Here is a 27,618-nt window from a genome sequence, read left to right as displayed (position 1 = left end):
CTTGAAACACTGTAGCCGTCAGCGATTCGGTGGTGTAGTGGATACGATGTTGGACTGCGAAGCGATAGGTTGTTGGTTCGAATCTCCGAAAGGTAATAATATTAAAAGTAAATGTTTGGTGATACTAATTATAACGCTCACTTTCATTCCTTTCAAGGCAAGAGATATATAGAATTAATAAACAAATTGTGCTTAAAATCAAGTACAGTCTTAATGGTAGTTCCATCAATGTCTATAAATTTTAAATTAAAATTTTAATATTTTGGTTTCGGGTAGGTTAGGTTAGGTTAGTTTAGGTTAGGTTAGGTTAGGTTAGGTTTGGTTAGGTTAGGTTAGTTTAGGTTAGGTTAGTTTAGGTTAGGTTAGGTTAGGTTAGGTTAGCTTAGCTTAGCTTAGCTTAGCTTAGCTTAGGTTAGGTTAGCTTAGCTTAGCTTAGGTTAGGTTAGGTTGGCTTAGGTTAGTTTAGGTTTGGTTTGGTTCCAATAATTCGTTGACACGTTTTCCAAAATATGCTCCTTTTAATTAGCTACCACCTTTTCCAAAATATGCTCCTTTTAATTAGCTACCACCTTTTCCAAAATATTCTCCCTTTAAATAGCTACCACCTTTTCCAAAACATTCTCCTACTAATTAGCTGCAACCTTTTCCAAAACATTCTCCTACTAATTAGCTACCACATTTTCCAAAATATTCTCCTTTTAACTAGCTACCACCTTTTCCAAAATATTCTCCTTTTAATTAGCTACCACCTTTTCCAAAACATTCTCCTATTAATTAGCTGCCACCTTTTCCAAAATATTCTTCTATTAATTAGCTGCCACCTTTTCCAAAATATTTTCCTTTTAATTAGCTGCAACCTTTTCCAAAACATTCTCCTACTAATTAGCTGCCACATTTTCCAAATTATTCTTCTTTTAATTAGCTACCACCTTTTCTAAAATATTCTCCTATTAATTAGCTGCCACCTTTTCCAAAACATTCTCCTATTAATTAGCTGCCACCTTTTCCAAAATATTCTTCTATATAAATATGACTGTTCCTTGAGAAAGGTTCGTCATCTTGTTTATGGCGAACCCCAATTAGTTGAAAAAAATGAACACAGCCACTTTCTCAAATGTAGGCGCCATATTGTGACCCATGCTTCTTTGAATGTGGGTATTCTCCTATTCAGTAAACCTTTATTTCCGCCAAGTTATTTTCAATGGACAACATATTAAGGGAATTGGTTAGCATTGAATTTCTAGATGGTTCTCTTCGAAATGCACCGTTTTCAACCAAACTATCGTGCAGACTTAAGTTGAAACTGACATCAAGAATGGCTCACTAATCTAGATTGAAATCTCTCTTCAACCCCTGGCATTTGCGAACCATAGTGGAACAGAATGCCGCACCCGTGGCCATATCTTCACCGGAGGAAGATTTGAAGTTTCATGCCACAATTGTTGACTTATACATTTGTGCAATATTAAAGGCTATTAGAGGGTATAAGAATATGGCTCAATGCGTTGATTCCGTGGTGGACGTGTATTCAGAACATTACAGTTAACATCACTGCCCCTCTACTGGAATATCATTCGGTTATTTGGACATTTTAATTGTCTTTAATTGGAAATCGAGTTTAATTGTCTTTAATTGGCAATCCAGTTTATTTGTATTTAATTGGCAATCCAGTTTATTTGTATTTAGTTGGCAATCCAGTTTAAATGTCTTTAATTGGCAATCCAGTTTAAATGTCTTTAATTGGAAATCCAGTTTAATTGTCTTTAATTGGTAATCCAGTTTATTTGTATTTAATTGGAAATCCAATTTAGTTATCTTTAACGTCGTTATATTCACGGTAAACGACTACCTAACCCATACCAGTAAAAAGTCGTATGAAGCGTTTCGGTATCGTTCCTTTCAACCGAATTCCCAATGGACCGAAATCCCATTCGACCGAATATCCCGCAATGATTTTAGATTTCCAGCCCAATGGCTATATTCCCGATGGACCGAAATGAAAAATGTTCCGAATATGCCTCTAAAAAATACATGAATATAACTTGAAACACTGTAGCCGTCAGCGATTCGGTGGTGTAGTGGATACGATGTTGGACTGCGAAGCGATAGGTTGTTGGTTCGAATCTCCGAAAGGTATGTTAATAATATTAAAAGTAAATGTTTGGTGATACTAATTATAACGCTCACTTTCATTCCTTTCAAGGCAAGAGATATATAGAATTAATAAACAAATTGTGCTTAAAATCAAGTACAGTCTTAATGGTAGTTCCATCAATGTCTATAAATTTTAAATTAAAATTTTAATATTTTGGTTTCGGGTAGGTTAGGTTAGGTTAGGTTAGGTTAGGTTAGGTTAGGTTTGGTTAGGTTAGGTTAGTTTAGGTTAGGTTAGGTTAGGTTAGGTTAGGTTAGGTTAGGTTAGGTTAGGTTAGCTTAGCTTAGCTTAGCTTAGCTTAGGTTAGGTTAGCTTAGCTTAGCTTAGGTTAGGTTAGGTTAGCTTAGGTTAGGTTAGCTTAGGTTAGGTTAGGTTGGCTTAGGTTAGTTTAGGTTTGGTTTGGTTCCAATAATTCGTTGACACCTTTTCCAAAATATGCTCCTTTTAATTAGCTACCACCTTTTCCAAAATATGCTCCTTTTAATTAGCTACCACCTTTTCCAAAATATTCTCCCTTTAAATAGCTACCACCTTTTCCAAAACATTCTCCTATTAATTAGCTGCCACCTTTTCCAAAACATTTTCCTATTAATTAGCTGCCACCTTTTCCAAAATATTCTTCTATTAATTAGCTGCCACCTTTTCCAAAATATTTTCCTTTTAATTAGCTGCAACCTTTTCCAAAACATTCTCCTACTAATTAGCTGCCACATTTTCCAAATTATTCTTCTTTTAATTAGCTACCACCTTTTCTAAAATATTCTCCTATTAATTAGCTGCCACCTTTTCCAAAACATTCTCCTATTAATTAGCTGCCACCTTTTCCAAAATATTCTTCTATTAATTAGCTGCCACCTTTTCCAAAATATTTTCCTTTTAATTAGCTGCCACCTTTTCCAAATCATTTTCCTATTAATTAGCTGTCACCTTTTTCAAAATATTCTCCTACTAATTAGCTGCAACCTTTTCCAAAACATTCTCCTACTAATTAGCTACCACATTTTCCAAAATATTCTCCATTTAACTAGCTACCACCTTTTCCAAAATATTCTCCTTTTAATTAGCTACCACCTTTTCCAAAACATTCTCCTATTAATTAGCTGCCACCTTTTCCAAAATATTCTTCTATTAATTTGCTGCCACCTTTTCCAAAATATTTTCCTTTTAATTAGCTGCAACCTTTTCCAAAACATTCTCCTACTAATTAGCTGCCACATTTTCCAAATTATTCTTCTTTTAATTAGCTACCACCTTTTCTAAAATATTCTCCTATTAATTAGCTGCTACCTTTTCCAAAAGATTTTCCAATTAATTAGCTGCCACCTTTTCCAAAATATTCTCCTATTAATTAGCTGCCGTCTTTTCCAAAATATTCTCCAATTATTTATCTGACATCTTTTCCAAAATATTTCTATTATTGCTAAGAAATTGTTCGTGGTAAGAGGCGGGCTTTTAATACTCATATAAATAATCTTTTTACCTCCAAACAAGGTTGGGTTGGATTAGGTTAGGTTAGGTTAGGTTACGTTTGGTTAGGTTAGGTTAGGTTAGGTTAGGTTAGGCTAGGGTAGGTGAGGTTCGCCGTAATTAAAACGTAGTTAAAATAAGTGCAGTAATACATTTTCAACTCACATTTATTTTAACAATAATAAGTTGTGAAATTAAAAATATATTTAATGCAAAACCACACAGTATGTCTTCTTCCAGTTCAATAGAATTTCGGTCCAATGGGACTTAAATAAAATCGCACCTTTGGCTACGTTCGGTCGAATGGGACCCCCCAAAAAAAACCTTCTGTCGAATGGGAATTCGGTTCAATGGGACCAAAGCTCAGTTTCGGGGTAAACCACGCAATTCAGGGTATGTAATTAAAACTGTTAAAAACAATACTTAAACTTAATTGTTATTAATGAAACTTCGAAAGGCACCAATTTAATGTTCTGCCTTTCAATTAAACCCATTTTCAGACCTATCGAGCATATAGTTTTAAATAAATGGTCGGGAAAGTTTTTTCCCAAGTTATTCCTATGGGAAAACGTCCAGTTTTTCGTCAAAATCTGTGATTACATTTATGCAAATGAAAACCACCCTTAGCATCTTTATTTTCTATAAGAAACAATTTTGCAATGATCTCTTTGAAATTTTAACCACATATTAAGGGCCCGGATTGTAGTTCAGTGGAATTTTTTCAAAACAATAAATATAATACTAAAATTGAAACATTAAATCAAAAAGCCACCCTTATACATTAAAGTCAGTATCAAGTCTTATCTAAGAGAGCTATACCGCTTATAATTCGTTACTTTCCAAATAATTCGAAGCCTTTTCCAAAACGTTCTATTCATTTTATCCTATGCTTTGCAAAAATATAATTTGCAACTATCCCGTATGTATTGTTGTCATATTTTCCCTCGAAAATAGAACATTAAAATACTATCCCTTGAAAATCCGTTTCACAATGATAACTTTTGTAATGAGTATTTTCTGATTAGAAATGCAAAATATCCTTTGGAAGAGCGTTAAACTACTTAAAGTTATTTGCACCTGACTTAATTGCAAAAAAAAAAGCATAGTAACAAAATCGTAATTCGAAGCAAAATTTTCTTAACTATTGCTCTTAAAATATATACCACAAATTTTAAGTTATTATTGTAATAAGTACATTCGCAATATGAGGGAGCTGTAATATGATCCACTTATGGTATTACTATCGTAATAAGATGTTACGATCGTACTAGGATATTATTTCTGTTCCTTTAAAATTCGTTACAAAATCTTGCGAAGCAAAGGGTAATTATTTTACTTTCTGCCATTTTTCTTAAATTTGGAAAAACCAGTTCTTTTATGCAAGTTGTAAAAAAAAAACCTCAACCCTTTTTATGTGTCGATCTGGGGGCGTTTATTACTAGGTTGGATATTTGCCTAAATAATTCCTGTCACAAGAAACAATCATTTTACCAATACTGTTTAAATACGCCATGTAGTTTTGATAAAAAAAATTTACAACTAAAGAATATTAAAGAATTATCTTCTAATTTCAAATTAGGAGCTTTTCGAAAATTTTGTAACCGAAATGAATTATTTTCAAAAGCATTTTAAGTACCCCACACCTTTTAACGAAAATCTTTCGAAAATTTATTTCAATTTGGAAAGTAAAAAGAATTTAACGTAGTGTAAGGGTTATTTTTACGCGGTTGAGATTTAACAGTTCCCGCCCTTATTCTCTGTCAAGGTTTCAAGGTGATATTGTCTAAACGGAAAATAACCGTCCAAATCCAAACAAAAGTCTTGACCTTTAGCCGTCGTGTTTAAATTCAAAGCCCGCCTACCAAAACTTTTGATTTTTAAAGTGTCGTTGACAAAATACGGAAAGCCATGAATATTTCGGTTACCTCTGTAGATATGTCGGCAATTAAGAATTTACCCCTGCAAATTTCTGAAATTTTACTTTTACTGTATGCCAACGTAGTAAATTATTATTTTGGTCAATAATTTTAGTAGTATTCGTGCTAAGAACCTTTGAAACTACACCTTGTTACTGAACTAGTTATGTCACAAATGCGCTAAACTGACGCGCAGTTCACAACGTTGTCTACATGATTACGTTTCTTACATATTTAAAAAAGTCGCCCTGACATTTCACAACGTTGTCTATATGTTTCACATCGTTTTCTGCATTTTTCACAATATTATCTACATTTTTTACATTGTTGTCTACATATTGTACACTAATGAAAAATGTTTTTTCCAATCGCCCATGTGTCTCCTCCGTTTAATATTGTGATTATTATAATCCAACATATCACAAAAATTAAAAATAAAACCTTCTCTGGAGTGATTAAACTCTTCGTCCTCAGTGTAGTTTTATTGACTAAATAATCAGTTTTGTTTCTAATGATGAAATCGGAAACGTTTTGCATACGCTTGTGGCTTATATACTGTTATCTTAATGGGATGGTGTGCTCTACCACTTCAGCAGAGTGTTTGTCTCTGCTGTCAGCGTCAAGTAGTACAGCTCTTAATAGAATATCATTTGGATATTTCACGTTATCGTAATGCCGGGCGTATCCAAATACCACAGAATACTTTCAACGTTAGCGCAAACTCCAAGCGAACAAGCGCTTACTTTGCAAGTGAAACGTGTCTTCACAATCGGTTCCGGTTGTGGACCTTCAACTAGCTGCTGCTGTTCAAAGTGCGATATATATAAAATGTGCTTAACTCTTCCGCGAAGAAATCTAGGACCTAAGTGTTGAGATAATCGTGACTTGAATTACAAACAAAACGTTAATTTAACTTTTGACAAAAAATTAATTTCACATCTTTATTCATACCATTTACACTTTAAACAAGCACTTGTGGGAAATACCTTTAATATGCGAAGGGCAAAGGAGAAACCACGAATGCTAATTATTGCTTACCTCTCCAAGAGACGATGACGTCGCGGAGAGGTATTACACTGGATTTTTAAGTCTCTGTGTCTGTCTGTGTGTATGACTGTGAACTTATTCGCAGTTTGAAATTTGAAGCAAAGGTGTTTCTAGTTTCTGGACCGAGTTCACGATTGACAGAAATTTAGAAAATCAATATCGCACTATACGACAGCTCCCCATTTAAGTGCAATCCACCAATTGACTGACCACTATTCCTTCATGAGCCTTGTCAAATTCAACGCACACACCAATTTTTCTACACTGCTTTAAAAGCCATAAAATTTGGTGTCTTCAATATTTTCGTTTAAACCAGAGTCAAATTGTGCTAAATTATACAACCAAAACCCAACAAATTAAGATCATTTTAAGTTTAACAGGCACTAGGAATCGACCTTGGAACCATTGCGACTATGATACAGCCGAGGAGTAAGACGTCGCGTGATCCGTTGAGAAGGAAATTCAAAAAGGGTAAACACGAAAATACGGTTAGAGGCTCACACCAGAGATCAGCGTGGTAACTGTGGCTTTGTCTGCGGCTAGTTTATTTTTTACCGAGGCACTGTAGCACGCACGAAGCGGCACGAGTATCATCTAAGCCTCGGCCGCAATACTAGTCGAAACGTAGAAAGCTTTTCTGATTTTTTCGCTCTCCGTTGCGCCGATTGCGCATGTGCGGTACGCTCTTAGAGAGCCACAGCACTTTAGACGTTTTTGAAAAGGGGGTTGACGGACAATTTGGTCTCTCCGACTCTCCTTTCTATTTGTGGTCCCTGATTAATACACCATTTGTACGCAATTGGCAAATTACCATTGGTAGGCGGGTGCTAACTTAATTCACCTTTTGTACGCAATTGGCAAATTACCACTGGTAGGCGGGTGCTAACTTAATTCACCATTTGTAGGCGTGTGTTAACTTAATTCACTATTGGTAGGCCGGTGTTTACTTAATTCACCATTTGTAGGCGAGTGTTTACTTAATTCACCATTTGTAGGCGGGTGTTTACTTAATTCACCATTGGTGAGCGGGTGTTTACTTAATATACCATTGGTAGGAGGGTGTTAACTTAATTCACCATTTGTAGACCAGTGTTAACTTATCTCACCATTTGAAACCACTTGGTAAATTAATTCACTATTGGTAGGCGGGTGCTAACTTAATTCACCATTAGTAGGCGGGTGTGATTACCGGTCGTCCGGTCGTCGGTAATGTAGCTTAATTACCGGTCGTCGATAATCTAGTTTAATTACCGATCGTCGGTAATCTAGCTTAATTACCGGTTGTCGGAAATCTAACTTAATTACCAGGCATCGGTAACCTTGTTAAATCGCCTTTTATGTCACTGTCTCTTAGGCAGTTGGTAACTTAATATAAGAGTGTAGGGGTCCTTTTCCAACTTAACTTGTTAGCTCAAACAAGCCTAGGTACCCTTTGTTTTTCTAACACCACGAAAATTGGACCAAATAGGTTTAAACGTGCTAACATTATAAACTGACTCTAATCCATGCTAAATTATCGCAGATTGGAATGGTTTTGAAAATTTAAAATTTAACATACTTGAACTTAAATTTAATAAATGAAATTTGGAAAGCGCAAAATCTAAATATGAGGCTTTCGTTTAAAATCGTTTTCATCGAACGTATAGTTATTGCATAACGGCTTCCACAAAATGGTTATTCGTAAAATATTTTCCCATGTTATTTCTAAGGAAAAATTTTGAGTTTTTCGTCAAAATGTCTTAAAATTTTTATGGAAATGAAAACCAACCTTAGCAACTTTATTTTTATAAAATGAACTATTCAACGGATCTCTTTGAAATTTTAACCTGATATTGAGGGCGAGAACTGTAGTTCAGTGGAGTTTTTTCAAAACAGTTAGCACGATACAAAAAAAGTTGAATCCAATTAAAAAAACCTTCCTTATACATTTAAGTCAGTATGAAGTCTTATCTAAGAGTACCGCTTTCTTAGAATTTCAATTCATTTAGTAATGGTATAGCTAAAGCTGTTTCATTTCGATATTCGAAAAAAAAATTATATTAATATTTCAAATGGGGTGTTGACGACTTTAGCTTTACTTTACTTATATACAGCCTAAACTCAGTCTTAAACAGCTAAATGTACTGGAATGCTGTTTTATTTCAGTTTTCCATTGATGTTTGATCCGTTCGAATTAGATTGAAAATTAAAGACATCCTTGGTCTGAGTCAAGCTGAATTCTTTTAAAATTGGGGACGTTACGTTTCCTCTCGGAAGGGTTACTAACGCTTAAGAGTGAGCCGAAAGTGAAGTACACAATTAATTAATAATATAAGGTTCTTTGAAATAATCCACAGTCCAGACCACAATTAGTTTGCTTCCATTCTTGGCTGCATGTTTGCGCTAAATGCTGCTAGACAATAGATCTCTAGTGTGGACAAACGTTAGGAATCACGCTAGATAACGAAGAATGTTCTTTAGGTATAACGAGAGCATAGTGTTCCAGGACAGTCAAGTTGTCAATACAATAATTCAATATTCAAAGTTTTAACGCCTGTAGTTGCATATCAATAAATAGCAATAATTGCTAATTCAGGTAATTAAGTTAGTAGATAGTCCGCGTCTCGACTCTGAGAGGTAATATTTTGGTATCTCAACTTGTTTTCTTTTACGTGTCGTGCAGTTATATAGTTGGAACTGGTTTTAAAAGATCTATATCAATATACCAGTTGATATCCTCGGGCAGTTGGGATAGGGTTAAAACAAGAATTCATAAAACCAAGCCTTTCGTTTTAGTTAGGTGTGGTTTGGGTGTCAATATCCAAAGCTTTGGCACGCGAGTTTCGTTTACGTCGTCTGTATTAGGTTCAGAAATCTAAACTTGACTAATGAACTTGAAAGAAGGTAGTGGGTTAGATCTTTTAACAATTACCAGGTTTGTGCTTATATCATAAGTTTATAAGATATGTTCCATAAAATTTTCACTGGTTGCTCATAGCTTGCCATGAAGTGACGTGAGTGAAACGTCATACATTCTCGTAAAGCGACGCCTGGTGAGGCGCTGTCAAAGGCTTAGTACAGGCTTAATAGGAAGATGCAGTGCAAAACCACCAGTAGTCAATTCTCGAACTAGCTCTTAGAAAGTCTCAAGCATTTCGAAGTATAGGTAGTGTCATACTTATGGAAAATCTATATCCACATAAATTAAAGTCCTGACTGACTGAATGATAATCAACGCCCAGCCCAAACCGCTTGCCCTAAAAGGCTAAACATTTGCAGGAACATTACTCATAAATAGTAGGCGCGTACTAAGAAAGATTTTTCCAATCCGCCGCCATCTTAATAAATTGCGCCCAAAAATGTAAAAAATCTTCTCTATGCAACAAAGTCCGCGCGTCTCAACTGATTTCTTAAATATGTAGTACTCTGGTTTCCTTTAACCTATAGACGGGCTGAATGGTCTTTTGGGATAGATTTGTGGCCATCTTTTTAAATGGCGGCCAGAAATTTAAAAACCCTTCTTTATGGAATTATGTCCGCTTGAAAAGTAATAAAATATGTCCCGACGGGCTAACGGGAAACGCCAAGTGCCTTCGCTCCTAGGGTGCTACAAAATTATTAGTCATTAGCAAAATCTACCCATTCTTTATATCATTTTGATGGAAGTTCTTATTACACGCGAGCGACGCTGCGGGTAACAGCTAGTATCTTATAAACCGGAGCCTCCGTGATACCTAGGCCCGTGCCTATCGCAAAGCTAGAATTTTAAATAATTTTTTTAAATAATTTAGTTCGCCGAGTTTTCTCGCTTGGAGGCGCTTTTAGTATAGTAGAATAAAAATAAGTTCAGCCTCGTGACCCCGTCGACGGCTACAATATTAGGGCAAGGCATAGACGTAGAGCGGTGAAGCCGAGGTCGCGGATAATAAAAAAAGTTTTAGCAAATTTCCGAAGACCTTTATTAAACAATCATGCCAAAGAAGTAAAGGATGAAAAAGCTTAGGTTACAAAAATGAAAGGTTATGAAGGAGTAAAAAAAAAACTCCAAAGAGATTCAAAAAAAAAATAAATAAATAGCCCCTAAAAAATTACGTTAATTTAAGGGTGAAACCTTGCATAAAATTTTTATAATTGGCCTCTAAAATATCAGCGACAATTTATGGAAGACCTCCTTTGCAACTGTAATAAGAGCGCCATCTAGTACACATATTGGGTGAAAATATTTCCTCCATGAAACTGGATATTTCCCCACTTAAAAATCGACACGCACGGGCCTAGGTATCTGGGAGGCTCCGTATAAACTCACGTTATATATTTTACTTTAACTCAAATTACTCTAGTTATAATCTCATTATAAAAATGTTGTGTGTTTGTTAATTTGTATTTTTGAATGTGCAATTATTGGAATTTGAGATGGAGGCACATGGATTTGGCTCTATCCACAAAGAGGCTTTTATTGGCCTGTAGGTAGTTGTGCTGAAACCGATACCCATTGCATAGCCTAACCAATTAAAAGAAAAATTATTTTCCGTGGAAATTTTTTTTTGCAACATCAAGAAAAAAAAACACGGTCATATCTAATTCAAATGAACCAGGAAAAACGAAACACGGCGCTAAAATTTGCATATTATAGTATTACTGTACTATCTAGCCACGCTTGTTTTTCATGTACACGGAGTCCACCAACAAACAAACACACAAAACAGTATCGCAAAAGTTATTATGTATATTACCCAACGACAACTAGCTAATAAAACCCTCTCTTTAATAGCTAGATGGTTTTTATATATAGTCTTCCCTGTAATTTTGCAGTTTATTCAAGTTTGTTTGCTTCCAAGGAAGGACATTCTTAAGAGGGTTGAAAGAGACGAGTCGTAAAATTTTGGACCAAGTAGGATTTTCTCGAAATTTTTCCACGCCAATAAGTTATGATAGTGTAATTGAAAATTTTATTTCAAAAATAATTATGGATTTAATATTTAATGAAACGTTATGTATCCTATTTGATACAAAAAATTTTACGTTCGAAGGTTTCGATTCGTACAAAGATTTTAAACAGGATTATTTTGTGAATTATTTCTCGTTCGGTTTGCCATATTTGAAACTCTTAATTTGCATAATTGGAATAGTTGCTAACGCATTTAATATTGTGGCTTTGACTCGGTCGAACCTTTCAGCATCCATAAACATTCAATTGGCCACTCTCGAAAGCGTAAATTTGATTTTATACGCCACGTTCTTTTATGAGTTCGCTATGTTTTTTAACAAGAATTGGGTGATAGAGTTTTCCGAGGAAGTTAGCATGCTTTCAGCTATTTCCCTTTGTTTCAGCCAGACCTGCATTTGCATCTCAAATTGGTGAGTTAAATGATCTTTTTTAATTGTATGTTTCTAAGTATGAGGACATTCTAAGAATTTTTCAAGCAATTATATTTGAGTAATCCCAAGTATTTTTTTTTTGAGGTTAACAGTGACAATTGGCTTATGGAGATTTGTTGCAATTACGTTCCCTTTGCAAGCCGCTAACTACTGCACCAAATTTCGTAGCAAACTCGTTTGTGGCCTGGTACTTTTGTCATCAATTGGCTTGTGGACTTACTACTACTTTTCTTTCGAATGTCTATTATACGTCTACAATCTGGCATTATCAACCACGGACCCTACAATTGAAAAACAGCTTCTAGTTGGCTTGACTGGAAACTGGAGATACGCTGAGACTAGCAGCATTTTCATAATGTACTTTCCCATTGCTGTTTTGCTCAGCACGGCTGTTCCGTGTACTCTGTTAATGTTGTTGTCATTAGCCCTCATTTTGCGACTATGGATGGCCAGGTGGGACAGGGAAGCGCTGGTAAACACGGAAAGAGTATCATCTAAAACGAAGGTACTGTACTAGATGAGTAATACGTAACTTCTGTAACTTCTAGAAAGTAGCCTAGTTCGTTTGTTTGTATCTTTGTTTTTGCACAGTCACAATTTATAAACAAATTTGACCAAATATCTTGCGTGTTATCAATAACATCAAGGGAAGCTTTTAAAAAGAGTTTGGCTGAGTTCTTCTCAAGGTTGGAATGTTCAATTCTAACTCCCGTTACATTTTAGCTTTATAATTAACTCTAGTTAAGAATCTCTTTTTTAAATTGAATGTTATATAAATGGTTAGTTTCTTTCAGACGGGTGAACCCGAAAGCTCTTTAGTGTTTAGTTCCTAGTCTCCTAAGGAGTAAGGGTTAGATTTCGTCATGGGCGGTTTATAATATATTACCATAAGGGCATGATCTCTCTCTCTAAGGGCCCAAGCGCATCTATTAGCAAAAACATCTAGTTCTGCTAGATGTGACGTAGATTTTGTATAGGGGCTCCTTCCGAATTTTTCGTGAAATTCGCGGGAGAGAAAAATAATTTTCAAAATCAGCCACGACCGATATACTAAGCCGGTCGTGGTCTAGAGGCGAGCTCTGAGATAACGCTCCCAAGCGGTTGGGAATCAAACTAAAACAGGCGGGTAGGCGATAGAGGAAGGACTGAGGGGAAAAAATAAGTAAGAGAATTTCCAGAACCCCTCAGCTCTCTCAGACACAAGAGGTAAATTCGCGCTTAGTAAAAATCACGAAGAGATGTCGTGAGAAATCTTTGAAGGAGGGAAAAATGTTCAATGCCGGGTTACTCTGCAGCGAATGCGCTCGGCATCTGTTTAGGCTATACAATTATTATACCACTTGAGATGAGACGGATGGCTGACCAAATCGGACCGTAACATAGAATCTTGGGCCCTTAGAGATACAATGTCCTTATGATATTACAAATATAACTCCGCCGTTCATTATTTCGTAGAAATTTCGGTGATAACCTTATTTTAAAGTGCACTATTCGAAAAGTATCGCCAACTAACTGAACTAAGCTAAGTACGTGACACTGATTAGTATGATGGTTACGCTGGCTTGGTCGGCGTAGATAGTTAAGTGAGTTGAACAATTTTTTCCTCTGTTGCATCTGGCGCGAAATATTGCTTATATAATTGACAGGCTATTTTGAAGGCGTACTTATCGAGCGTCGGGAACTTAGCTTGGCAGTCGAATCTTTTCATTAGTGCAAACATACTTTAACAGGAAATTAGGTCTTTAATTTATGGAAACTATTATTTACAATTTTACATACGGTTTTTAGAAAGTGGAGAAAAACAATGCTGCCGCAGAGCGTCGTATCACAATGGCATTGACGGCTATGATCCTGATGTACTTTTTGGCGTACTTGCCTGACATTATCATAAGCGTCATGTATTGGTTTTATCCTCAAACCTACATTCTGACACTGTTCATTTGCCGATTGGCTTGGAATCGTTGCGGAATTTTATTATGCAATTCTTTGACGATTATCTTTTATTGTATCATGAGCAAAAAGTTGCGTTTGAACTACCTTCACATATTGTGTACGCCTTTTGCTATCTGTTGGGGTCGAAAAGTCAAAAACGGGCTTTGTGCTCCGAGTTTTCCGGACGGTCTTAATAATCATGGCTTTAACAGTACTATGGCTAGAACTTCAACATCCTCAGAATAGCCATAAATCGATAATGAGCTAACGTCTTTGTAAATTAAGCCTTGGCTAAGAAGTTGGCTATTAGACGGGGTTTCTAGTTTCCTACAAAACATTTAAACGATCGTCAATAATGTTTTGTTGGGATATATGTGAGTGAGAATTCCGTGGTTAAATTAAAACGGTTTGGAGAAATTTATTCGCAGTATCTTTAATATAAGAATTGCAACGTGTTTCTACTTCCACCATATCGCCATTTTTCTTTTCGACGGAGGCCCAGCCAACGGAAGTTTTGGAACGAAAACCAAGGAGCATAGATACCACTACGATATATTGTAAGGTTGTATGTCCATAAACAGGCTAATCCTTTCTATGCGCAACGACAGAATCTTGTTGTTCGCGATTTTTACCATTAGCTCTATGGCCAGTTTCATACTTCAACTGCAAGAAGACCTAGTGTGTGGTATATATATTATGAAAACTGAAACATTATGATATGTTAACATCACTTATTTTCTTTGAAATAAATATGAGTTGAAACTGTATTATTGCACTTATTTTAATTACGTTTTACCTGTGGTAAACCTAACCTAACCTACCCGAAACCAAAATAATGATATTTTAATTTTCGGTCTAATGAAAAAAATGAATATAACAGCAGTTGTATTCGTCTCTAATATGTATGAAGTGATATTAGAGTTTTCATTCTTCTTAATGAAGATGTTTTCAAAACATGTTCTAGAAGTTTCTGTAACCCTTGTTGCCATATTAATACACGTATAAATGCCACATTCATGCAAGCTTTTAAGAAAGTCTGAGGCAACAATCTCCGCTGGATCTAAAATATCAATATTTATATCTCGTATCCACACAGTCTTTCACATACGTGTTACATCAGGTAGTTTTTATCTAAAGCTTGTAGCAAAATGTGTTATATTGTGGCTTAGAGAGCTGTAGCATCCGATTAAATAAATACAATTGTTTGGTAAACTAACATCAATAACCATAGAAGTTGCACCTTTGATTTTTATCTGTTTCTTAATGAATTAAAAATTTTGTTTAATATATATTAAGACTCCATCGTTTATATTTTTATATTCTGTAGAATAAAGTACATTATATTTGTCTAAAGACTAAATATCGTTTGGTTATTTCAAAGGTTTCTGTTCGTTCTGTAATATCAAATTTTCATTCCAAGGATTCCAAAAAACCCCCCGATAAATTCGTAAAAAAACAATTTCATACTACGAGTATTGAAATGAAATATTTTGAAACAATTAATTTTATTAATATCAGTAAGTAGGAAAGATGCCATGTAAAATTTATATATCAAGGTAAGTATTTAAAAATGCATTAGTTTTATCAAACATTTGAAAAGACAGCTGTAATTTATGAATTAAATTTCACTCGAAACAAGATTTAAATCATCTTTGCATTATCAATTTTACCTAGGAATATTGTGCCTTCATTTTTCCATTTCTATTTAAAACATTTTGTCTTAGCTAGTTGTTTGGTTCCATACTGTATATTTTATTTAGGGGAGGGGTAGTTGATCAATAGTATATACTCTATTTTTCAGATTTGTCAATATCAGTGGCTTTTAGATCCTTTCCAACTTTAAATTTCTTTTATCCATTCATCGAGGGTCGAGTTTTTTTTCCTTTTGGTAGGCGGTATGAATCTGCATTCAAACATGGTTCAAACTTTGGCCTATATCTTCAGCGACTCTTTTATTATTTCAATGACTGTTAATTTTTGGTTGGCTCGATCCCTGCATTCGCTAATGAAAAAATGCTGAGTTTAAATCGCGACACCGACTGGAAACATTTCTAGACTGACATGAAAGTATTTTACACCACCTATAATCTGTAACATCAACTAAACCAGAATAAATTTTCCCTCGCTATTAAATAATGACGAGTGCAAGATTTAATACTGCCAAAGGCGGTTCTATTTCACGACGACGACGATGACTACTACTAGTAGAGGGCAGGTGAAACTAACAGCCTCATACTAGATATACATCACACTATGTGACTAAAAACGGTGATATAGACAACAAAATGTAAAGAACATTTTCGACTCCAAATCTTTCAAAGAACACCCCTTAAATTCTTGCAGGTCTTTCACGAACACCTTGTAGTTTTAATTGTTACGTTATAGAAGTAAAAGAATGTAGTATAGGTGAATGTAAAAAAGGAGTTAGTTTTTACATAGTTTGTAAATAGCCATTAACGATAAAAAATAGGCCAATCCCTCACATATAATGATTTTTATCTGCGGTAGAAGCACAGTATGATTCGCGCTAACCTAGAATGCAGTTCACGAGACGAATGTATCTTAACTTTTAATGTTACTAGTAAATAAACTTTATTAAGTTTCTAATGACCTGTCTTGCCTGATTACACAACCTAACCAAGGCAACGCACAAACATAACAAAGAACAAGAGAGATTGTTATAAGCATACTATTTTTAATTCTGAGAGAGCGGTAGCTCTTTTAGATATGACTTCATACTGCCCTTAATGAATTGTTTTAAGCCTCTTTCAACCGATATTTATTTTATAACATTCGAATTGCTTCGTAATTTCGAGGATCAGTTTACTATTTTAATACAATTCCTCTTTCCCTATCTCAATTTTGTGGTGATAGGTAAGGTGTGGGTAGGTTTTAGTACGATTTCGTTGCTGAGACTGACTTTATCTAGCGTTTGCGTTGAGTTGAAATGGAAAGATCTGACCAAATGAAGCAACGTTGTCTTCACGATCATTGAGGCCAGTCTTTGACCTGAAATCGGAACCAATTTAAAATCGTGTTTTCGTTAATTTTATTTGTGTACGCGAGAGATGTCCAATAACCGACAAGTTAAATTATAAGACTTTTAACTAAAACTACCAATATACCCTTTCCAAAAGCGACCTCCGTATCGTCTGCTTGACATACGGTAAAGAAGGAACATCCAGTATATGTATCCAAAAACAATAGATTATGCTTCAAAGTTACCAGTCCACCAAATTACTCTTGTTTGAAGTCATATATATAACATCTTTGGATCCTCACACCGGATGTTCCGTCTTAAAAATTTTCCTAAAATCGACTGAAAAAATGCTGGAGTTTTGTTTATATTTCTTAGCAACAAAGAGATTGCATACGGTACCTAACCTCTCCGTAACCCAATAGAACATGCTTAAAATAGGGGTAAGACTGAACATCCGGTATGTTGAACCAAAGACGTTAGATAGCGCTTAAACGTTACTAGTGCACCAATTTCCCTATTGTGTCCAATCATATATAACGTCTTTCGATCCACATACCGGTAGTCAGGGTTGGAATTAAAAAACCCAGCCGAAAAACCCCGAGAGTTTTATTGGGTTTTACCCATCATAACGCACTTAATAAAACCCATCACTATGATCTACAATTTTGATGAATTTGAATGCTAGAATAATTTCATTTTAAAGACATTTGTTGTTTCAACTTCAAAAGTACCATTTAATATTACTTATTTTCTTAAGAAACACTTTAAGACTTTTTAGCCACATCGTAGTATACGATAGGCTCTTAAGTTTGACCCGAGCCGTAGTAGTAGTAGTAGTGGCCGGGGTTGTCGCTTTCGTTATCGTCAGATTTTAGCTTAAAAGGAACTTTATATTACCACAACCCACCAATAGGGGTAACTGGGCTCGGTTAGAAGTTTAATTTCAATTAAAATTTTTTCAGGTCGCAGCCAGGAATCAAACCCGGGTCGCTCACGCAGTAGACAGACATTCTACCACTGAGCCATAGACCCTTGATAGAAAGTCCCATTTTTTATCGTTTAGTTTTAATCTCTAAAATGTCGGGGTATGAATTTGTATGTTTGGGGTTTTTAGCCATATCGTAGTATACGATAGGCTCTTAGTTTGACCCGAGCCGTAGTAGTAGTAGTAGTACTGGTGGCCGGAGTTTTCGCTTTCGTTATCGTCAGATTTTAGCTTAAAAGGAACTTCATATTACCACAACCCACCCATTGGGGTAACTGGGCTCGGTTAGAGATTTAATTCTAATTAAAATATTTTCAGGTCAGACCCGGGAATCGAACCCGAGTCACTGGCGCAATAGACAGAAATTCTAGCATTGAACCATAGAGACTTGATAGAAACTCCGAGTTTTTTATTATTTATTTTTATCTCTAAAATGTCGGGCTGATGTGGGGTGGGGTACCTCTTAATCTGTGGGTCGGATACTTTTGAATTTTTATCTGTGGGGTCGGATACTTATGAATTTGTATGTTTGGGGTTTTTATATTTATTTTCTTTTTATGTATGTGCTAATTCAATAGATAACGATTTTCCCCGTTTCTTACCGCGCTCCTCATATGTTTCGTTCTCGTTCGGCAGCTATCGTCATCTATGTTATGTTTGACTGAACGTTTTGGCGGTTAATTCAAATGTGGGTTTAGAAAGAGCTAACATAGTGTTAAATGAGCGTTATGCGTTTGATCATTTTAGCATTGCTAAAGGTAATTCGAGGGGATAATCACTAAAATGCGTAATCACTATAACTAAACTTTCTCTTTCAAAAGTTTCTGGGCATAAGTCCTTGTTAGAAATTTATAATATGCGATAAGTGTGAATCGGCATAAGTCTATGTTGTAAACTCATCGAGGGGATTATCACTAAAACTATCTGTTCTTCGATTCGCCGGAATATTAGAATTACAGCATAAGTAAATTTATACGGTTATAATTTTATCACTGTTAAGAGTAGGGAATCGAGGGGCTATTAACTCTGATTTTATGCACGGTAAATAATTTAAGCATTGAAAAAGATAGCGCTATTCACTCATTAGGGTAAGGTATAGAGGGGTTATCTACTCATTAGGGTAAGGCATAGAGGGGTTATCTACTCATTAGGGTAGGGTATAGAGGGGCTATTCACTCGTACGATGTGGCTACTATTACGAGCCCTTGGGCCGTCTTGTTTTTACGAAGCAGTTACTTTTGAATGACAATTTCTACCATGCACGGAGCTGCTAAGGATAAAAAATCCAAGCCCCCAATAAAACCCGCTGGGCTGGGCTTTTTTTTTAACCCTGCCGGTAGTTATGTCTTAAGACAACCTCAGACTCTATAGACCATTCCATTAATTCCATAAGAGAAACATAGACCCAAGGGGTGGAGCCACCGCCTTGGTCTCTTTCCCTCGTGCCAAAGAGTCCTTCTCAAGACAGTGGGAGGGACCGCCCGCGTGTAGTGAACTCGGGCTTCGTCTGGCATTGCCTCTTGCCACGACGGTAATAACCTATAATGTCGTCTCCCCCTGTGTGTTGGTTTCTCTGTAAATAATGGATGGAATGGTCTATTTACCCCGACTGTTGAAAAAGGACTATTTGGAAATAAAATCCAGTGACCTCTGTTTATCCTATATTTTGGGGCGGATGGGAATTGGGGAAAATACATTTGGGTGTTACCGAGACTTAACCACTTTGGTAATTCGCATGATACGAACGAAATTCTGACCCACTATTTATGGAAAAATAAGCTCTAGGCTGTCTTAATAGAACAAAAACAAATATTTTGAATACCATAACGGTTATTTGCGGGGTTCTTGTCCATTATGGGTAGGATATGGCGGGTTAAGCGACGTTGAGCGTAACTAAGCAAGAAGCACTGGAGCACACGAAGTTAATAATATTTAACCAATCCTAAGCTAAATGTACGATATAATGTACCCAAAAGATCCGCTCCATCGCTGACATCTAATTCAAACCCATGTCCTTCCACTAGGCACCTTATATCTGCCGATTCCAGGCCTTCCTGTTTAATTTATTTTTCCGTCTATACGGTATTAACGAGAGGTATTTCTATGGACACTGACATAACCTGTCGGTGGTCGCGTTCCTTCTATAATACAGCTCCATGGTTTGATACATGCCTATGCAGTTTCTGGGTCCAGCGGCAAAGGGGATGAAAGCCATGGGGTGTCTTCCCACGGAGTTTTCCATAGTGAATCTATCAGGATCAAATTTTTCGGGATTGGGGAAGTATTTTGGGTCACGGTGTAAGGCACGGTAGAAAATCCACGTGGTAGTCCCCGCAGGGACAACGCGACCGCCACTAAGATTCAAGTCTTCTGTAAGCCGGCGACCCGTGATCGTTGCTGGTGGAAATAGACGCTGAGTCTCCTGAAACGAAAGGCAGCAATAAAAAGCGACTGTGACATTTGTCAACTACAAACGAAGAATAAAATGTTCAGACAATCATTTCTAATAAATTTTGACTTCTGAAATAACATAAAAATAATTTATGAAAATTACAAACACGCTCCTGTTATAGGAGTTGTACGATCATTTCTCCTTTTAACCCATACGCTATGCCATGCGCCTAATGCCGAGCTGTATAAGGAAGATCTCACGGCTCCAATAGCTCCTTCAATCTTATATATACGTTCGAAGTTTCAGAAGTATACATGTTAAAAACCCGTTATTTTAAACTCAAGATATAAGCAACCGCGACAACATATGGGCTTCCAGCATACAAAGATACACAGATCTTCGTGTATCTATAAATTCGTTTTAGCTTTTCTATTACTGCAACAAGTCATGAAAATTCTACGTTTGATGGTATTTGTATACGTAACTCAGGCCCAGAGCTTTCGATATATATTTACTCTCAATGTGAAATAAGCAACGGTTTGCGCGAGAATGAGTTGCGCTTCTCGCTCCGCACTCCGATGTTGTCGCTAAAATTATACCAAAACTTCCTTTCCCAATACGACCAGGTGGCCGATATTTTCTTAACCACTTTCATGCATACTACCCTTCTTGTTTTTCGTGTATTATCCACAAACGACCCACGCCAAACGACACTTTCAAGGCCACCTCGTTCTCAATCCTACATTCTACGTCACACGTAGAAAAAACACGACTTAGAGAGTAAAGGTGTTGACAGAATGCTCTCTATGTGAAAAATAGCTTAATTTAATAATAATAATAATAATCTAAGCTTTGTCTACGAAGGGATTTCCACACTAAGCCTGTGGCTTATTTACAGGTGGGTCCCTTTACAATGCATAGAGGGGTGGTGGCTAGCCCCTATGCCACAGCTAACCTACAGCGCCCTATACTAACTATTACCGTTAACCTCAGCAAGTTTTGATGGAAAGGAGAAACCGGGTTAGACCGCGGAGGAAAACTCCTTTTAACAAGCGGGGAGAGAACTTGCAAACTCTACGCAGAAGGATTTGTTCCGAGATTCTCACCCGGTGCCACAGTCAGGGATCGAACCCGGGATCCTCTTGCTGCGAGGCGAAAGCGCTAACCGGTACGCCACCCCACCTCGCAAGGTAAATTTGCAAGTAAATTTTTGTTAAACGTTTTCTGAAATATTTTGATGTTCTTTCATTAGCCTAACTTGATTTAAAAATTTGTTGTCTGCCCATATAATTCTCCCTGTATATAAGGAATATTACCTTAATGACTGACTCTAAGTACTTGAATCGCTTGAGATCGTCTTGGGTCAAGGGACGGTGCGTGTCAGTTCCTATCTCTTCTTCGATTTCCGTGTATACTTTGTTCTGGACTTCTTGGTGCAGACCAATCATGTAGAGCGCCCAAGTCAAGTTTGAACTAGTTGTATCAGGACCCTACGGGCACACCCTCGACAATCAATATAAAGGTGCAAACCATCGATGGCGACCATTCTAAATCGTTGGTGTTATGCAGGAATACGTTTTACAGGATTTACCTATACTAGGCCTAGTTGAAAAATTTTAATGAGAAGCCGCTAATACCTTTAATATTAACGAAATAAAGTTAACACAAGTCATTGGAAACCTCTGGACTTGAATGTATGTGTTCCTAACAAATTACAATAACTGTTTCTAACATAAATGTTCGAAATTGTGACTGTCGATGTTATTTAACTAGTAACTGAGACTATCTCCGGCAAGCACTGGACTTAATTTATATGTTCGAAGCCCATTACATTTACTGTTGGAAACTTAAATGTTGGAAACTGCGTATGTGGACATTAATAAAGCCTGTCTCCGGTAACCAAGTTGAAATACACTATAAGATGAGGGTGGTGTTAGGACGGAGGAAACCTTTTGGGGGTTTTAAGATGTGATTTTTAAGTAGACCTTTCATACGGGCACTAGAATTGGGGTAAACCTATTAGATGACCATTCTTGAAGGCTGTATAAAGATATAGAAAAATCAAGCACATTTTCACGTATTTCCTGCATGAAGATCAGTAACATAGTGGATAACCAGAGGGGGATCACTTTTGGGCGTTTAAGAATTTTCGATTAATTAGAGGAATTGCGACTACTCATTTTCTTTCTCCATCAGCGCCTCATAGTTTAGCCTTGCATAGCACCAACGCGTTAGGAGAAGAATCTAGACTTGTCAGTGGCGAAGGGTTCCACCCAGTGGAACGGCCGTAAATTATTAAACTGCGCTGCGATTGAATCATGGAAGAACTAGATTCCGTTTCCCTAGTTCTTACATGATTAATTTCACTATAGTGGAACGTTGAGAACGACTTCATAAAGAAATTGGGAAGAGCTACGCTTATCGCACACTGACTAATATTCTCTCTAAATCCTGCAGTCTTTGCTTTCAATATAAGTTTTTATCTACAATTCATACAACAAGATTCCATTTTGAATTCAACTAAACCCTGGCTAAAAGAGCCACGCACTATTCACTAAAATAATCTTTTTCGTATCAAACTATTACACTTATAACCAAAGTTTAAACAAATAATTATATTTTGACTAGAAATAAATCGGTTTGCATAGGTCTAGATCATCTTGATACCAATACAGGTATAGGAAGATTCCGATTTATATGCACTAATTCCATGAAGCTAAGAGCGATATGCGCTGGGGTAAAAACTATCTTTCCAACTCGCTTTTAGGGCGCCTGAGACTGCGCAAAGAAAGACGGGTTGCCTACCCCTTTTTTTCGTGCAAAGATTATATTAATTGGCCTTTTATAGAAAATCCCTCGTAAAGAATTGGATTAGAGTTAGATAGGAAGGAAATTGCTATATATGACGTTATTTCTGTACTGCCTCAACGGCGTTTCGGTAGGGTCGTATGATTCTGCCGCCCTTGGGTCTTAATTTTAGCTATTTCAGTATTACTCACCCAAATAAAAGTCACAAAAATCATTCCGTATTAGCTTAGTGTGGTTAGGAGAGGAGAGGGAATGTTAGATTCGTGAGTGCGAAAGCAGGGTTCGAATTAAAAAAACCCAGCCCAAAAAAAACCCGCGGGTTTTATTGGGTTTTACCCGCCATAAAAACCCACTTAATAAAACCCAGATCTTCCTTTATGATGAATTTGAATGCTAGAATAATTTGATTTTAAAGATATTTGTTGTTTCAACTTCGAAAGTACTATTTAATATTATATACTATTTTTTATGAAACATTTTAAGACTTTTATACTAGGCAGTTACTTTTGAATGACAATTTCTACCATGCACGCAGCTGTTAAACATAAAAAACCAAGTATCCAACAAAACCCGGTGGGCTGGGCATTTTTTTAAAAAAAACCCGGGTTTTTCGACTTTGTGCTAAACAGACAAACGTACACAAAATTGTATCGTAGTAGCTATATAATCACACATATGCTAACTAAAGAACCGGAATATATGTGTTTTCAACAAATCGGTTTTGAAATTGAACCTTTTAATACCAGAAAATCTGTCGTTAGCTAGAAAATCTGTTGGCGAATTAAGTGTGAGTCCATCGTTCTCTACTCTACCTGCAAGTGGAGGGGTACAATGTGAGCCAAGTATTTAGCGTAGACACGATACAGCTGGGTTAAGTTTTACTTAGTGCAAATATTTTTTTGTTTCGCAATATTAACATGAGCTGGAAGCAGATCTACTTTTAACTAGGGATCCGACAAACTTATTTTACGCATATCTGACGCCACGAAGGCCGCTTAAATATCTTAACTTCAATTTTTTTTAACAGTTGTTTCATAATACATAGTTTCCAAACCTACGTCATAAATGATGTAGTCACAAGTATGGACGAAATAGAAAGAACATATATTTAGCATGAGCGAGAATGGGCATCGCATCGCCATCTTTGTGTCGTAACTTTCCAGTTAATGAATCATTTATTCGTGCATGTACAAAGTTAGCAGTTTTAGAGGTATTGTTCAAAATGCCCACCATTAGCATTAATTCAAACATGTGCCCGTCTAACGAACGATTCTTGGACATGTTGAAAGATGCCTGGTGTGTTTCTTTTTGTTTCACACCCTTCAAGTATTCGTTGTCGCAAGTCGTCCACATCACGGACTTCACTCTTGTACACCAAGTCCTTGAGATGACCCCAAAGGTAGAAATCACACGGATTCAAATCGGGAGATCGCGCCGGCCACGCAACTCGGCCTCCTCGTCCAATGCACCTCAAAGGAAATGTAGCGTCGAGATGTTCTCGAACCATACGGCTGATTTGTGGCGGTGCCCCATCGTGCATGAACCAAATGTCACGTAGCAATGCTAACGGTGTGTCCTCAAGTAGTTGCGGTAAAGTCTCTCTTAAAAACTCGAGATATGCCTCGCCATTTAGTCTGCGTGGTAGAAAATGAGGCCCTAATAAATGTGAGCCGACAATTCCGCACCACACATTTAAACTAAATTGAACTTGGTGACTCCTAACAGTTGTTGCATGTGGCTTTATCTGACGCCATTCATGATCGTTGTGATAGTTCAAAATACCATCACGGGAGAAAGATGCCTCATCGGTAACTAAAAGAGCGCGTGGGAATAGATGATCTTCAACTCTAGCCACAAACCACCGGTAAAAGTCTAGGCGTCTAGGATAATCTGCAGGGTTAAGAGCTTGCACCTTCAGAATGTGATACGAGTGAAACTGTTGCCCTTTTAGAATTCTCCATACTAAGACGTGATTGACGCCTAACTGTCGTCCAACTTGTCTGGTACTAGTTGATGGATCATCCTCGAACATGGTAAGAACGTCTTGTTCGATGTCCTCGATGCCTTCTTGAAGATCTCGTTCCCGATCATTTCGTGGTTGTAGTTGACCCGTGTCCCTCAAGCGCCGGTCAACAGCCTCGAATGTTGGTCTATCCGGTACGCGACGTTGCGGAAATTGTTCCTGGTATTGTCTCCGTTCCTCCATGGAATTACCCCGCGCAAGTCCATACATAAAGATGCATATCCGCATATTCTGCATTAGTGTACGCCATTATGTCACTACCGGAGGTTTAAGCGACTCTGTGACTTTGTGAACAACAGCATCGTACTTTATACCAACCGACCGCAATTTTTAAGATCTGAGTAAAATCTTTTTGTTTCTGATTGTTTTACGTTCACGTAAAAATCTTATCTGGCCTATGCTACATTTTCTTGGAGGTGGTTTGCACAAGGAGGAGTATTCAGAAAGTGCAAGCACTTAACTATGCAGATTATCTTAGACGCCTATTGTTTGGGGCTAGAATTGAAGACCATCACAATGACCATGAATGGTGTCAGATAAACCCACATGTAACAACTGTTAGGAGTCACCAAGTTCAATTTAGTTTAAATGTGTGGTGCGGAATTGTCGGCTCACATTTATTAGGGCCTCATTTTCTACCACCCAGACTAAATGGCAAGGCATATCTCGAGTTTTTAAGAGAGACTTTACCGCAACTACTTGAGGACATACCGTTAGCATTGCTACGTGACGTGTGGTTCATGCACGACGGGGCACCGCCACACTTCAGTCGTATGGTTCGAGAACATCTCGACGCTACATTTCCTTTGAGGTGGATTGGACGAGGAGGACAAGTTGCGTGGCCGGCGAAATCTCCCGATTGACTCCGTGTGATTTCTACCTTTGGGGTCATCTCAAGGACTTGGTGTACAAGAGTGAAGTCCGTGATTTGGACGACTTGCGACAACGAATACTTGAAGGGTGTGAAACAATCCGAAACACACCAGGCATCTTTCAACATGTCCAAGAATCGTTCGTTAGACGGGCACATGTTTGCATTAATGCTAATGGTGGGCATCTAAAACTGCTAACTTTGTACATGTACGAATAAATGATACATTAACTTGAAACTCTTCTTTGTTTGTCACTTTGAACCAACTTTTATTGACCAGTCCTTGCACACTTCTACCTTTAATAATACGCTTCTGTTACAAAATGGCTCATTAGAATTCTAAGATGGCAGGGTATTGGAATTGTCTAGACAAGATGAGCAAGCTAATATGTCCTACTCCACATTTGTGACATTTTTCACGTTTTGGGGTCAATGTTTGGAGGCCCGTACCTCCGAAACTAAGCGTTGTAGACCCGATGTTCTTTGACACTTTTCACTCAGTTTGACCCAAAGAACACACACCCTTTAATTTATGACATGCTTATCAGAAACACCCTGTAATAGACCATGAAATAAAACCCTTCAAAATTTTCAAGCTAGTACTACATTGCATGCTAGGGAATAAGGTTTTTTTTCATATGCCCCCTTGCGCATGCGCGACTGGTATAATTTTCTAAGTCAGAAAGACTGAAGTAAAATGGACGGAGTTGTAAGGTAAGGATGTAGTTTTTATAGTCCCATTTCAAAACAAAAATTCTGGATTTGGTAAGACGAGTGCGTGGAGGGTAAATTTAACATTATTTTCAATTGAAAAACTTACAGGAATATACAGACTATAGAATCTATACCATTCTTGGGATTTATACTTTGAATGAACCAAGGCTTAGTAACGTATATACTAACTAGTGCTAAGCTTATCTGTTTAGAGTTTGACACAACATCGTGAACCACCTTTCACACTCATTTTGATATTATCTTAATTAAATTAGACCGGTCACTGATAATATGAAAGCTTAATTTATAATAATTACTTGAAAAGACGCTAAGCCTAGGTCTGAAAACATTCAGAATTGATGAAGCAGACGATTGTTAGCTTATGTTCCCAATGAAAATATATTATTTTACTGTCTAGATAGCAACAGCATCGTAAAACGTTTCACCCCTCTTGCGCAGCCCCCTTTAGGAAAATAACCTTTTCGGCCTCACGCGACGGGCCAACTTGTTTAGTTTATTTCATGGTCTATTATTACAATAACCAGACCTAGCTAAAAATGATAAAGCAGTTTTGAAAAATTCGGCAACACGCCAGCACTTGTCAAGCCTCAGGCTAATCGGAAGGTTTTCTCGGAGACGTTAATTTCCGCGCACGATCTGGCAACATTTCTCTTCCATCTACTTTTCTTAATTAAGGTAAACCAGTGTATTTACCGCGAATAGGAAAGTGTTCACTTCCTCCAATATGTCATTTTCCGTGATCGTGGGATCTAATCTCTGGCAACGAAGCAGAATATCCAGGAACGAACTGTCCATTGAAGAATCTTCCAAACTCTTGCTTCCGTACAAAGCGCTCTTCTCCGATATTATCTAACAAAGAAAGCATTTGGCTTAAAGTGACCGTTTTATATAGAGATTGAACGGATAGTAGCGTATGATTTCGAGTACCATAAGGTTTTAAATACATGAA

General features: G+C 37.0%; 1 protein-coding gene across 5 annotated transcripts in view; it reads right to left on the bottom strand.

Moving 5' to 3' along the window:
- Positions 1 to 15,352: 15,352 nt before the first annotated feature.
- LOC149687026 (cytochrome P450 4V2-like) overlaps positions 15,353 to 27,618 on the bottom strand; it is a 43,823-nt gene continuing 31,557 nt past the window's right edge. For 4 of the 5 annotated variants that reach the window (XM_089869535.1, XM_089869536.1, XM_089869537.1 and 1 more), the window contains 4 exons: positions 27,363 to 27,518; positions 21,549 to 21,722; positions 20,013 to 20,262; positions 15,353 to 16,884 (listed from right to left, as the gene is read on the bottom strand). In XM_089869535.1, the coding sequence (XP_089725661.1) occupies positions 16,727 to 16,884; positions 20,013 to 20,262; positions 21,549 to 21,722; positions 27,363 to 27,518 (738 nt within the window). In that variant the 3' untranslated portion in view covers positions 15,353 to 16,726. The remainder of the gene's footprint in view (positions 16,885 to 20,012; positions 20,263 to 21,548; positions 21,723 to 27,362; positions 27,519 to 27,618) is intronic. The other variant, XM_089869539.1, reaches the window with a different exon arrangement.

Source organism: Phalangium opilio, unplaced genomic scaffold (assembly GCF_054372755.1).
Source record: "Phalangium opilio isolate 3A_F unplaced genomic scaffold, DU_Popi_V2 ptg000031l_1, whole genome shotgun sequence".
Lineage (NCBI taxonomy): Eukaryota > Metazoa > Arthropoda > Arachnida > Opiliones > Phalangiidae > Phalangium > Phalangium opilio.
The sequence above is the reverse complement of the archived record's forward strand: the minus strand, read 5'-3'. Positions and strand labels throughout refer to the sequence as shown.